Source organism: Ctenopharyngodon idella, chromosome 22 (genome assembly GCF_019924925.1).
Source record: "Ctenopharyngodon idella isolate HZGC_01 chromosome 22, HZGC01, whole genome shotgun sequence".
In the NCBI taxonomy this organism is placed as follows: domain Eukaryota; kingdom Metazoa; phylum Chordata; class Actinopteri; order Cypriniformes; family Xenocyprididae; genus Ctenopharyngodon; species Ctenopharyngodon idella.
Genome location: NC_067241.1, coordinates 16211109 through 16226819, shown reverse-complemented (window position 1 = coordinate 16226819; position 15711 = coordinate 16211109). Strand labels below are relative to the sequence as shown.

At 36.6% G+C, this 15711-nt stretch overlaps 1 protein-coding gene across 1 annotated transcript; it reads right to left on the bottom strand.

Annotated features, from left to right (window-relative positions):
* Positions 1-338: 338 nt before the first annotated feature.
* Positions 339-15157, bottom strand: sh3gl2b (SH3 domain containing GRB2 like 2b, endophilin A1). Its single transcript, XM_051881209.1, has 9 exons — positions 14882-15157; positions 9403-9471; positions 7666-7738; positions 7448-7591; positions 7100-7233; positions 6858-7016; positions 6544-6647; positions 5586-5710; positions 339-5301 (listed from the first exon to the last, which is right to left on the bottom strand). The coding sequence occupies exons 1-9, from the start codon at positions 14924-14926 to the stop codon at positions 5105-5107; spliced, it is 1050 nt and encodes a 349-aa protein (XP_051737169.1). The 5' UTR covers positions 14927-15157; the 3' UTR covers positions 339-5104.
* Positions 15158-15711: the final 554 nt, after the last annotated feature.

The following is a 15711-nucleotide window of genomic DNA, read 5'->3' as shown; positions in this document are numbered from 1 at the left end:
AGTTCAAATTTATGACTGCCATAATTATCAATTTTTATGTGATCATTTTGGCTTCTCATAATTATGACTAAGTCAATTTGAACTCATAATTTCAACTTTTTGTAAAATTAAATAAAATCAATAAATATACATATTAAAATGAATATAAATAAGTAAAATTTGGATTCAAATAAATGATACAAAAATAATAGGTTAGATTACATTAGATGTTTGAAATAAACAAGATTTAGTAGGAATGTAGCGTGACTTACATCTGACCTTCCTCTGATCTCGTTCTTCGTGATGTTCGTACAGCAGAACCTGTTCATGCAAAAGTCATTTTACAAAATGAAAACCGCCGCAGTGACTTTGTGTTTATTCTCACATCAAGCGGTACATGTTTGTCGTCCAGCACAGGAAAAAGAGCAACTGAAATAAATACATGAACGATAATGGCAAAGATACACTATAATAACCGATTCATAAAGGTGAATCTCAACATCACGTGCAAAACATCCCACGAACACATGACTTCATTCACACCGACTCAGAAACACGTCACTTTACGAGTCTTGAACTGCGTGTTTCTCATGATTCAAGTGTTTGTACTGCCATTCAAGCACACTCACAGATAATATATATATTCATATAGAGCTCACAATGTGTGTGATTTCAGAATTATTGCCATATCAGATGTGACTGACAGGAAATCTGTGTGATAATACTATCAATAATAACACTGCAGATGCTTCATATAATCATTAGATCCAGTAGAAACCAGAAAGATTTAAGATTCAGAGTGACTCAAACTATGGAAGCAAATTAATGGCACAAAAGAAAATAAAATGCTTTGGTAAATCTCAATTATGACATAAAATGTTAAAATTATGAGATTAAAAATTGTCATAATTTAAACTTTTTATGTCATACTTATGATTTTTAATTTCACATTTATAATTATGACATTATTACAACATTTTGTCACAATTATTATTTCAGCTTTTCATCACATAATTATGACTTTTTAGGTGAAATTTGACTTTTCAGCTCATAATTGACAAGTGATCATGTTACAATTTCAACTTTGTCATTTATGAATTTAAGTGATAATTTTGACATCTCATTATCTCATAATAATAATTATGACATTGTCATAATTTAAACGGTCATAATTATGACTTTTAATTTTGACTATCATAATTATGACTTATGTCATTATTACAACATTTTGTCACAATTATCGTTTTAGTGAATTTCAACTTTTCATCACATAATTGTCGTAATTTCAACTTTTATGTCAATTTTGACTTTTTAAGTGAAATTCAACCAGTCATAATTTCAAATTTTTGTCATAATTATGATTAAGTGATTATTTCAACTTTTATGTTAATTATACATTTTTAAGTGATAATTTTGACTTGTCATCTCATAATTGACATTGTCATAATTTTAACATTTTGTCATAATTATGTCTTTTTTAAGTGACCATTTTGAATTTTCATAATTGCCTTAGTTTGTCACAATTACAACTTTTTATGTAAAAATTGAATTACAAAAGCATTCCTTTCTTATGTGGAGGAAACTAATTAATTATTGATGAATATTTTAAAGAAATGCCCAGGTTATATTTCATTATTATAGTAATATAACTATACAAATTATATTTTGCATAAATAAAGTCTGTTTTTAGTAACATTAAGGAGTTTTGCACTGTGACAATATTTTCATGACAATTAAACATTTAATCCTAAATTCTCATTACTGTAATTTGGAAAAAATGTACCGTTAACCGACATCAGAGAACTGTGAACCCAGTCTCAGAGTGACGTAACAACTGACAACTGAACTAAATTCTCTCTAAATCACATGAAAAAAAAAAAAAGTCACAGTGCAAATAAACGACTGTCCATTAATTATCCCAAAAAGTAAAATATAATTATTTCTCCCTGTTGGTTTGGGGTGAAATACGAGCTGGACATGATCTTCACAGGTGCGACGCTCACTGAACGCAAAAACAATCACAGCCAATCAGAACACACAATGCCACATGGGCGGAGCTAAACGTCAAAACACACCAGAAATCAAAACAAAACATCTTGTGGTGCTTCGCTTGCTGTGTTCACGGCTATTCAGGACGAAAACCCTCGATGAACGTGAAGGAGATGCGATGCAAGGGTCGTAGCGTCGCACCTGGTTTAGACGCGTCATCAGCTACCATGACAAAAATAATAAACTCTCCAATATGTTTCTAAACGAAAACTTATGGAAGCTTATTATCGACATGGAAAAAAAAGAGAAAAAAGGTAATTGCAACCTTTGATCTCATTATTCAGACTTTTCCTCTCGCAATTATATCTCATAATTCAGACCTTTTTTCAATTCTGAACGCTGTAAAAGTGCAAAGGTCAAACACGTCCATCTAGCACGTTTTTACATTGAAAAACGATAGAAAAGTAATGTGTGGAATGGAAAAATGCGTTCTGTGTGAACCGGCCCTTATGGTGCACGCAAATACTGTCAAAAATCCAGCTTCCAAAGAAATTAAACAGACAAGTGTGCAAGGAAATATTATCAAAATCGTGCATAAAATCAAAATCGTAATATTGATCAAAAAATTGTGATAGCATTTTTATATCGCACAGCCCTAATATAAACTCGCAACTGTGAGAAAAAAAATGTAAGATAAAAAGTTGCAATTACTTTTTATTTTTTTATTCCGTGGCGGAAAAAAACAAATTGCAAGATGTAAACTCAGAATTCTGCGAAAAAGTCAGAATTGCGAGATTAAAAACCTGCAATTACTTAATAAAATTAATGCCACGGAAAAAAATGTATTCCGTGGCAGAAAAAAATGTGAACTCAGAAGTCTGTTAAAAAAGTCAAAATTGTGAGAGAAAAAGTCGCAATTACTTTTTAAAATTTTTATTCCGACATTGTCATAATTTCAACTTTTTTGTCATAGTTAGACCTTTTTAAGTGAACATTTCAAATTTTCCATCTCATTATTATGGCTTAGTTAATTTCTTAGTTAATTACTTTTAAAAAGTCACAATTACCATTTTTATTTTTTAATTCCGTGGCAGAAACAAGCTTCCACTGACGCTCGTCTGTCGACATACAGTACGGATTTCAAACGAAGGCCGAAGACGTTGAAGGCATCAAGCGACACACAGCGTGAGCTGTGCTGAAGAACATGGTCCATCAACCACTAAAACCACAAACGCTGCTACACTTCAGCCTGTTAGACGGGCGATTATACGCTATACATGTTCATCAGCTGCAATCAATCGATCAGTTTGAACATTAAAAATAGTCTTTCTCACAGCACATGTGCTCACAAACGTCACGGCACTAACAACTAACCACTAAAACTACAGTAACTAGCATTATGATCTACTGAGGGAACGATCGCACACACACAAACGTACGTTAATAACCAGCGCACTTAGTTAACACAATCTTGGCATTCGTGGAAATACCACTTATTATTTCAAAAATAAGACTTTATATGCTGCTTTAGGAAACATCTGCGATCAGAGAAACCTTCATGAAGTTCAGCTCAGCTAGTTTATGATGGTTGAACATGGCTGATCATTTATGGTCGAGATCAGTTGGACCGTCTCGGTTAATGTGCCGAGTGCTGGTTGACCAGTAACAAACCAGCTACCAGAAACCAGCCTGACCACCCTGTTGTTTTCCCAGCAGAAAACCGAAGTGTGTGCTCTGTGTTCAATATCCTTATTGCATTTTCATATTTCACTGGAAATTATGAAGTAGTTTGAGAATAAATAAATAAATAAAGTTTGGGTTAAACCGCACTAACAGTTTCCCAACCACACTGCAAAACAAAACAAAAAAAATCTTTTTTGTTCTATTTTTGAGTAACACTTTACAATAAATTTCCATTTGTGAACATTAGTTAACTAGATTAGTTATTGATCTTAGTTAATGTTAATTTCAGTTTATAAGTTAATATTATTTAATGGACCTGAGTTAACATGAACTAATAATGAAGAGTTGTGTTTTTATTAGCATTAACAAAGATTAATAAATACTGTGACAAATGTATCATTGTTAGTTTACACAATAAATAACTTCAACTAATGGGACATTCTTGTAAAGTGTTACCATTTTTATCTTGGTTTCCAGTACAAATATCTAAATACGCTTAATTACATTAGCCTCAGACACCGTTACTGACAATCCTCATTTTGTCTGCGTGAGATTCTCCAGCTTTGTTGTTGTCGAGCTGTTAAAGCTCCGCCCTCTTCTGGAAAGGGGGCGGGAGCAGCAGCTCATTTGCATTTAAAGGGACACACACAAAAATGGCGTGTTTTTGCTCACACCCAAATAGGGGCAAATTTGACAAGCTATAATAAATGATCTGTGGGGGATTTTGAGCTGAAACTTCACAGACACATTCTGGAGACACCAGAGACTTATATTACATCTTGTGAAAAGTGGTATTATAGGTCCACTTTAAGCAGAAACTCGCTTCATTCTGACTGATTTCTATTTCAAATTTTAAAAGTTATTTTGCTTCTCCAGTAAATGTATCTTGATTTAGGAATGTTTAGATATTTGTGCTGGAAAACAAGACTGAGGAAGAACATCAGTTTTTGCAGTGTAGGCGCAAGTTTACGTGTTTGACCAAAGGCCAAAATGCATCAGCAAGCATTAAAATCACGAAAAATCTTTTCTGGCAGGATTCGGCAGAACGTTAGTTAGAAGAAAACCGTGATTTAATGTGTGTAACAAACAGCACCAGCGACGTAATCTGTCCTCGTTCGTGATGCGAGATCCAGAACTTTCCTAAAAGCATGCTGGGATAGAGCTGGACTAAGTGAGGTTTATCAGAAGAGTGAAGCGAAGGCAAATAAATAAAACTGAAATACGAGAAAAAATATAAAGGGACTCATGATTCACCACGAGTCCAGGAGCGCAAACACACACACACTCACACACACACTGAGCACTGTTTCTCCACTCAGACGTGACTCCGTAATGTCTGTAATCATCATCATCATCATCCTCCGAGTCACAGGAACAGGAAGTGAAGCTGTAGCACAGATGCACGATACAGGCGGCTGTTGGGCTGCTAGGCAGGAGCAGGGGTGGGCGGAGCCTAGTGAGGCAGAGGCACCAGGATGTCCACGTAGTTGACGGGGAAGAATCCTGATTGGCCGTTGATCATGCCCTCGTACCAGTTGTCGTCGATCTGATTGGTCAGAGTGATGATGTCGCCCTCTTTGAAGCCGAGCTCGCCCTCGTTCTCCGGCTCGAAGTCATACAGCGCGCGACAACATGGCTGATCCAGCGGCGCTGAGAGACGGACAGAAAAACTCGTCACACTTACAGACTAACTGTGATATGAGTGCAAATGTACATTAATTTAAAAATTAATGTACTGTACCTGATATTTATCCAAATTAATTGATATCGAATCGAAATTGGAATTGAATCTTATGCTTGTGAATCAAAAATTAATCATGAAATTTGTCAATGCCCAGCCCTACACCCCTGTGTGTGTGTGTGTGCATGTGTGTGCGCGTGTGTGTGTGTGTGTGTGTGCATGTGTGTGTGTGTGTGTGTGTGTGTGTGTGTACCTGGTGAGCGCGCAGGTGATCTGGCAGAGTTGATTCCTCCATTGTGATTCTCACTGGGAAGGTGAAGCTCCATGCGGGGTTTAGGGATGAACTCCTTCCGTGGTTTGTTGGACATGTCCTTTATCCTGTAACACACACACACACACATATTGTAATCAAGCACATATTTATAATTTAAAGGGTTAGTTCACCCAAAAATGAAATTTCCGTCATTAATTACTCACCCTCATGTCGTTCCACACCCGTAAGACCTTCGTTAATCTTCAGAACACAAATTAAGATGTGCGCAAAAACAAAACCAAAATAACAACTTTATTCAACAATCTCTTCTCTTCCCTGTCATTATCCTTACTCAGGTGACGCATCCTTCCGTGTTTACGTCTGAATGCCGGCTCAGTATTGGCCAAAGCTGGTCACGTGATCAGCATGACGCATGTGTGTGATGCTGACGCAGGAGCCGGCCAATAATGAGTCGGCGTTCTGACGATGAACCTGGAAGCGCTGGACGTAAACAACATATGAGAATGACACAGAAGAGAAGAGATTGTTGAATAAAGTTATTTTTGTTTTGTTTTTGCACACAAAAAGTATTCTCGTCTCTTCATAACATTAAGGTTGCAGTCACATGACTGTTTTAACGATGTCTTCAGTACCTTTCTGGACCTTGAAAGTGTTGATTATATTGCTGTCTATGGACGAGTCTCTCGGATTTCATCAAAAATATCTTAATTTGTGTTCTGAAGATGAACGAAGGTCTTACGGGTGTGGAACGACATGAGGGTGAGTAATTAATGACAGAAATTTCATTTTTAGGTGAACTAACCCTTTAAAGGTAACATTTACAGGTACACCTGATAATCTACAGTGTTTACTGATGTGAATTAATGTCTCTCCCAGTGGATACACGTGTCATGTAAGGGACCCAGGTGCATGATGGTAGTGTGGAGCATCAGCTGACCTGTCTTCCAGCTTGCTGGAGAGCTGCTGCAGGATCTCAGCGGCCTGTTGATGATACTCCACCTGAGCCTGAACCAGAGCCGCCAGCTGACTGACCTGCTCGATCTACACACACACACACACACATTAGCACACAGCTGACTGCAGACTGTGCACTATATACTGTAACAAAGATTCACAAATGTTTATATCAGTAATTTGTATTAAAAATGTAAAAAATACCCAATTATTTTATGAGGTTTGCATTGTGGGATACAGCTCTCTACATGTGCTCTACATTAGTAGTAGGAGTAATAGTAGTTAGTGTGACCGTACGTCGTTCTCCAGCAGGTTAAACATGCTCTGCTCCGCCACCTCTTTAGACTCGTCAAATTTCTCCAGCGCCTGCTTGATCTCGTCGTCCGTCACTTTCCCCTGACGCTTCTTCTTATAATCGAAGTCCAGACGACGACCTTCCATCTTCTTCAGATGGTGCTGCAGGAGAAACACACACGTTTACACGGCGTTCATCTCTCTCTCTCTCTCTCTCTCTCTCGGTTAACAGACTCAAACCGCACCTGAATCTCTTTGAGGTCTTTCTCGTGCAGGTTCTGCAGCGGGTCGATGAAGTTCTGTTTGACGTTTATATCTAAAGCGTCTTTCACCTCACCGAGCTCACGCATGGATTCACCGGCGTCCAGCAGAGCCAAACCTGAACACACAGGCACAATTGAATATCTTCTTAAAAATGAATACTATTTTTCCAACATAAGTTTGCAACTTATTCAATATCTCTAACATGACAAATTTCTGATGTTGTTTTCTACACAGTAAAGATTCAGACTGAAAGATGACAGACTCTTTCTCATCACAAACTCAACATGGTTGACTGAATGTTGTTATTTATCCAGGAATCCAAGAGTTACCGAAGCTGGACTCTTCTCCGAGCTCACGGCCGAACCTCGTCATGGCGTCGGCCAGCACCGTCTCAGCCTGCGGGTAACCTGGACCCTTATCCTGACCGCGGATCTTAGACATGGTGTTGATCATGCTCAGACGCGCCCTGGATGCTGAAACACACACACGTTCAGAAGAGCTGCTGATCTACAGAATCTCACACACACACACACACACACACACTCACCAGGGTTGGGCTGCAGGTATTCTGTGGTTTTGGTCATGATGTCAAGCACCGCTCTGCTCGTGGTGTCCACTTTCTGCACACAAACAAACACACAAGAGTTCACATGTGAAACTGAATATAATCCTGCTGAAACATCCAGCATTGCTGGTGAACAGTGTAAGGTATGTTTTGCATGCTGGTGCTGATATGACTCCAGCAAGACCACAACAAAAATGTGTATGTGTTAAAAGTCGTTGAAGTCTGTTTCAGTGTTTCATTATATGACTTTTAGTTGGCCACTTGGCCCTTGGCTTTGCTTGAAATAATTCTCGTTCAGCAGTTGTTGAAAGTGCATATTTCATGCTCCTGACTCTTACTATGTACACATTTTGGGATCAGTGACTGGATTTTGACATAGGAGTTCCCAAATGACCATTAAAGTCTTTAAAAACAGCAACTTTCAATTTTGAGCTTTCATTGTCAATAGCTCTTTCTTAATTATCAAGAGCTCTTCTCATAACCCCTGATACTGAACAAACTGCTTATGATTATGCTTTTATTTGGCTTTTTTGTGTGTTTTCATATCTCTAAATGTTTTTGTTTTGCAATGTAAACAAGCTCCTTTTAACTGATTTGTGTATAGGAGTCTAATTCTTTGATCATTTGAAACGTTTCACCTGTTTACTTTGTTATTAAAGTCCCCCTGTGGTGAAAATCAAGTTTTTAATGTTGTTTATATGTCTATGTGGTGTTTTTAATATGCTTTAAGACAAACCATGTGCAAATTCATAAGTCAACACCATTACTGAGTATTTTCTCTTTAAAACTGCAGTAAACCAAAGAGTCTCAAACCCATGGTTTGAAATCGCTGGTGTTTCTGACGTCACAAACTACCTTGTAACCAATCACGTCAATGTGCCAGCGGGCTTTAGCATATCATTAACTGACCACACAAGAGAGTCTCAAAAGAAAGTTATCCTGATATATTTTTCTGTTGATATGAAAAATCATGTAGATTTAGCAAAATAGTGGGTGTATGATGCATATTACAATGTTATAATGAACTATATGCCTTTCTCCACTGACGTTCTGAGTTGTTCAAAGCGTTTGTAAGGATATTGATTGTTAGCAGGCAGCTGTGTGACTCGTGAATGTGAACATGGTTTGTGTTTATCAACACATTATCAACACATTATTAGCTGTTTGATAACATAGTCAAGCACAAGACTAATCATATTAATTACCGTTATGTGTCCAACATTGTAAAAAGCGATACCATTGTGCAGCGTTTACCTCAGTAAGTTGACGAGTGGATCTCGCCTGAGCTCGTGCGAGTGAGTGGAGGCGGGGCTAATTAGCATATTCATAGATCTGTGTATATTAAATGAGGCAAGGGTGTAGAGTTACATTCAAGCTATTTTAAGGCATTAAGTTTTTTTTTTCACAGGAAAAAAGTAATATGTAATTTTTGTGATCAAAGATGAGTTTTAAGGGATAAAATAATTAACTACAGAGGGACTTTAAAACTTCAGATGACATTGATTAATAATATAATCATAACGTCACCTTTTCTATAGCGCTTTATATGATTCAAAGCAGCTTTACTGTACTAACCCACCTAACAAAAATATGTTTTAAGAGCATTTTGCTAATGTTCCCATTAAGTTACTGTTATCACATGTCCCAATGTGAGTGTGAGTGTGTGTGTGTGTGTGTGTGTGTGTGTGTGTGTGTGTGTGTGTGTGTGTGTGAATGTACCTTTTCCATTTCTTTGAAATCATCGTCCAGTTTGGTTCCTTCAGCTCCTCCCACCTTCTCACTGACTTTCTACAGGTGAGAAAACACACAATATAAATGCGGCGGAATACACTGCAAAAAATGATTTTCTAACGCTGTATTTGTTTTCCAGAAATATCTAAACATTCGGTAACACTTTACTATAAGCTTGTTAACATTAGTTGTGTACATTAGTTAACATAAACCAAGAATGAAAAACACTTCCAAAGCATTTAATAATCTTAGTTAATGTTAATTTCAGCATTTACTAATACAATATTGAAATCAAAAGTTGTATCTGTTAATATTATTTAATGAACCCAAGCTATGAGCTGTTTTTATTCACTAACATTAACAAAGATTATATAATAATAATGTATTGCTCGTTGTTAGTTTATGCATTAACTAACATTAACTGTAAAATGTTTCCAAGCATGTAATTTTGCATCTCCTATCTTAATGTAAGTCTTGTTTTCTGAATAATTCATCAAAATTAAGTGTGTTTACACTTAAAACAAGAACAAATATCTGCTAATGGAGTCAGAAAAATCATTTAATTCAACGGAAAACAAGATTATTTTACTGACTCCATTGGCAGATATTTGTTCTTGTTTTAAGCTTCATTTTGACACTTTTCTGTTTCAGTCGTTTTAAATTTCCAGTTAGTGTATCTTGATTTAAGAATGTTTAGATGTTTGTATTGGAAGAAACACTTCCTGCAGTGCGACTGGATGATTGTAAACTGCAGATGCTTCACTCTCACATTAATTATGGGCTGTTTACTCGTTTTCCTCCACAGAACCAGTGAAGATCTTCACAACACAGAAGACAAATGTGACGAAAACCCGCTCAAACACACTAATGATTCATTAACAATGTTGAGTCATTATTACTTTAATATGTGCTGGTGATATTAATCATACACTATATATGATGCTCGTTTTATTCCAGGCTCTGAATATCACGTGAGCTGTGAAAGTGATGCTGCGTGAGATGGACTGTGTGCACGGGAGCCAGTTTCCATAGCAACAGCGACCTGATGATACCATCCGACAGAAAATAGAGATGTACGACCCCCATCCGTCTGTCTCTCATCACATCGGCGCGTGTAAGACCGTTACATCATCTGAGCTCTGATTTCTGACTCTGAATGTCATTCTTCTATATTATATTTTCAGGCTTTTCTGTGTATTTTACTGTATATTATAAGTTTAGTTTTCACTTGAAAGATTAAAAATCAACATCAGTGACAGAGTTATATAAACTATAGTAAACAAGAGATGTGAAATGTGGACATTTTTAAATAAATAAACACTGGTTTGTGAGATACTGGTCCACATGTACTGTTACATCATCATCAGTCAGAGTGATACTCTGTGACGTGATCGCTGCACATGTCAATCAGATGCTCACTTCCTGTCTAAGTGGGCGGTTCTTGATAGTCAAAAGTGTTTCTGCGGGAGTGTAACGTACACACATCTCTCTCTCTCATGTCTAGATCAATCTGTCAGTCTGACCGCTACAAACGCCTGTTATGTAAGAAGACTGATATGAACTGAGAGAAGCTCTGACTGTCCGTGTGTGTGTGTGTGAGTGTGTGTGTGAGTGTGTGTGTGAGTGTGAGTGTGTGTGTGTGTGTGTGTGTGTGTGGACAGTATAAATTAAAGATGTGCAGTGCAGCAGGTTTACTCTGAGCATGAATTATTCATCTCTCTCCTCTTGTACGTGGTTTTCATATGTTAGTCGTATCTCGACACACTCCTGACGTTTATGATGTTCAGATCAACTGTTCACTGTCACAACTTCAATCTACTGTTCATTCTGTTTAATTATATAATATAAAGATAATAACATATTCATACACAAATACATATTCAAACGCATACACACATATATAGACACACTGTAAAGACAATTTTTAAATGCATTAATTAATTATTTAAATATTGATATCACAATATATTTTATAAAAGAGTAAGACTAGTATTATGATTAAAATTATAATTATATTAATATAATGTATAATAAATGTACCCTATTAAAATTTCATTTGGTTCTGTTTTGTTTGTCTGCTTTACTAACAGTATTAATATATTTATATAAATTAAATTAAGTATTAATATGAATTACCTGAAGCAGATCTGTACAGGTGGACGGGGGAGTGACGAAATACTTTGTTGCGTATTTAAAATACAAAATTTGAGTAACTGTATTTCATTAGTTACATTTTAAATGGGTGGTAATCAAATTACAGTTACATCTGAAAAATATTTTAGATTACCAAAGTGAATACTTTGAATATTAATGTCATTTATTTCATTTAAACATTAGTGTAAACAGTGATTGGTGATTCTCCGACTCTGATCATCCTAAGCTACAGTTCTGCTCATAAGCCCTTGCAGAATGTGCAACATTTTAATAATTTTAACAAAATAAGAGGGATCATGAAAAATTGCATGTCATTTTTGTTTAGTACTGTCCTGAATAAGCTACTTCACATAACAGATGTTTACATACACTCCACAAGACCAGCGTCCGCAGTTTTCCTGTTGAATCGGGCTACTTTAACACTGTTGCAGCGGGTTGAAGCGACCCCAAATAACATGATAGCGTATGTAGACCCTGGAAAGCAAATTTTACCAGGGGAAACTCACCAAAAATGCGTATTTTACCCCCCGGAATGCGAATTTTACCAGGGGACCCTCCGGAACACGATTGGGCTAGTTTTGGGCTAGTTTTGAGTAGCAATTGGGCGGGTTTTGTTGTGAGAACCTGGCAGTCCTGCACAAGACTGAATTTATAAAAATTGCCCCATTAAAAAATTGACATACCCTTGAATCTTAACTGTCCTGTCATTACCTGGATGATCCACCACTGTTTTCATATTTTGCGATAGTTGTTTGTGTGTCCCTTTTAATTGTAAGAAAAAGGTAATTGCGAGTTTGCATGTCACAGTTCTGATTTTTTTCTCAGAACTGCGAGATGTAAACTCAAAATTGCGTTATATAAAGTCAGAATTGTGAGGTATAAACTCAAAATTGCAAGTTATAAAGTCAGAATTCCGTGATAAAAACTTGCAATTCTGACTTTTTCCTGAAAATTGAGTTTATATCTCAGAATTCTAAATTCTTTTCTCAATATTGCAAGTTTATATCTCACAATTCTGACTTTATAACTTGCAATTTTGAGTTTATATCACGCAATTCTGACAGAAAAATATGAATTGTGAGCTAAAAACTCACAATTACCTTTTTTTTGTTTTTTTTTTGTTACATACTTATTAGTATTCCAAAGTATTCTACAGTATTTAGATTAAGTTACAAAATCTGGGTAATCTGACGGAATACGTTATGAATTAATTTTTAAAGCATGTACTCTACCAGTCAAAAGTTTGGAAACATTACTATTTTTAATGTTTTTGAACGAAGTCTCTTATGCTCATTAAGGCTGCATTAATACTGAATAATGAATAATGAAGCTTCGGAGCGTTATGAATCTTTTGTGTCGAATCAGCGGTTCGGAGCGCCAAAGTCACGTGATTTCAGCAGTTTGACACACGATCCGAATCATGATTCGACACAAAAGATTCATAACGCTCCGAAGCTTCATGAAGCAGTGTTTTGAAATCGGCCATCACTATATAAGTCATTATTTTGTTTTTTTGGCGCACCAAAAATATTCTCGTCGCTTTATAATATTAATATTGAACCACTGTACTCACATGAACTGATTTAAATATGTTTTTAGTACATTAATGGATCTTAAGAGAGGAAATGTCATTGCTGGCTATGCAGGCCTCACTGAGCCATCGGATTTCATCAAAAATATCTTAATTTGTGTTCTGAAGATGAACGAAGGTCTTACGGGTGTGGAACGGCATGAGGGTGAGTAATTAATGACATTATTTTCATTTTTGGGTGAACTAACCCTTTAATGAGCATAAGAGACTCATTCAAAAACATTAAAAATAGTAATGTTTCCAAACTTTTGACCGGTAGTATATATTGTAATCTGTAGTGAAATACGTTTTAAAAGTGACCCAGCCCTGCAGGTGGAGCTGGGGAAGGTGAAAAGCGCGCTGCAACTGCTACAGCAAATGCTGACCGAGTATTTGAAGGTTGAGCAGCGAGCTCATTGGCTACTGATACAGCAGGAACCAATCAGCTGTGCCCTATAGAGAATGATGTGATTGCGAGCAAATTGAGTTAAGGACTCATCATCCTGGGCCATCTAGAGTTTCATGTAATGGAACATTATTGTAATGTGTCACCATAAATTGAATAATTATACAATTATTAAAATGATAATTTTTTATTAAACATATAATTTAACGTTCCAAATAGCAAATTTGTTGTGACATCATCTCGTCTTGTTTAAACACACACAATGTGTGCAAGCTTCCAGTTTCACACACTAATCTTTCCAAACATCACGAGTGACTCTCTTCAGCCCTAAAGATCCCTCAGTTCCTCTGTTTCTTCTTCTGCTGTTTGTCTGATGAATTCAACATTCAAAATTTATTATCAAAATCCAATGCAACTTTAATTACCAGTGAAGACTGAACTAACCACCAATGTGACATTGTTTCTGTTCCCTCAGAGTATTGATTTATGTTGACGTGTGCGCAGTAAGGACAGAGTATTGATTCATTTCTATTTCTGGTGGGCTGGGAGGCGGGGAGCTATTTTAAACAAACATGTGCCATGGCATGTATTATCAATAATCCTCACTTGTAAGTCACTTTGATAAAAGCAGATGCTAAATGAATAAATGTAAAGTCTCTGATGTGACAAACTGACAATCATCATTATAGCAACCCTCAGTGAAATGCAATAAAAAAGTCATAAATGTTTGTTTTCTCTAGCAGCAGTGATTTTGTATGTTGATTTAATACTATTTTTTTGTAAATTCTATCAAACTAAATTTCTAAAACGATTTATATTTATATGAGGAAAGATATTTATTTTAGTTTGGATTTCAGAAGTATCTCTCCCAGACTCCCACTGTGACAACATGACCCTGTGGGTCACGAACTGTTTTTCCTTGTACAACAAAGGTGTGAATGTTTAATGCTTAAAATAGAATTTTTATATTCGAGACTTTAAGGTTTGTGTCTACACAGAAAGAGACTTAAAAAAAAAAATAAACCCAGATATTTGTCTCTTTCTCCTCAGGTGAGCATCATTTCAGCGCGCGCGGCCGATTACATAACGCGCGTGAATATTTGGGATCACGTGACGGTGTCTGGTCACCCGCAGGTCTCGCGCTGTTTTCATACATTCAAAAACGACCACACTAACCGTCTGACTGCAGATAAGCGCCAACAAACTCGTTTTCTGAATTCTGACTCAAATCAAGAGTGTGATGATTGATGACTGATGGTTTCATTGAGACCAAACCCATCGTGTCATCATCATCATCATCATCATCACCGCGAATAACGGACGGATTCAGCTCTTACCTGAGTCGCTTTGTGAAACTGCTTTTTCAGCCCCGCCACAGACATTTCCGCTCTTTGTTTATTCCCTTCCGCTCCTCTTTAATGAATGGGTTTTTTAACAGGCTTATGAGGTAAAAAAAAATATCCGTTACGGTCGCGCGGACTCGCCGAGTGTCTGGACCGATGATCGCGCGCGTGACGTCACACGACCCGCCCTGAGCGCGCGCGGATGGCGAGCCGCAGAAGAATCAGATATGAACCAATAAATCGTATTTGAGCTTCAGAAAGAGTCGCGTTGCGGTTTCAGCACCGCGGACAGCAGCTGCATCACATGAGCTCTGAAGACACGTCATGAGCATCATATAATCACTTCTCTTGGGGCTAGTTGTCACATGGGGACAGTTTAATAAGTTGAGTGCTTTAGTTTGCATACTCCGTCTGTCTCTCTTATTTATATTTTTACAAATACGCGATACAAATTGGGTCTTTTATTAGTAACAACAAATTCATTAACATTATTTAACTTCATTAATTAACATGAACAATTAAAAAATACTTCTAAAGCATTTAATAAGCTTAGTTAATACATTTACTACATTAATAAAATTTAAATACAATTCAGTTATTATTGTGTCTTGTGAAATCTGTTGTGAAATAGCTTCATCAGGGCAGTATTAACACAATAACATGCAATTCTTATGATCCGTTTCTTTTTATTATTATTAAACATGTTGCAGATTCTGAAAAGGGGTGCAAACACTCAACTGTATCACGGTGGGGTTTATAATTTTACCTTGAAAATCTAGTCATCTTATACCTGAAAATCAACAAAACATGAAACTGTGTAAATT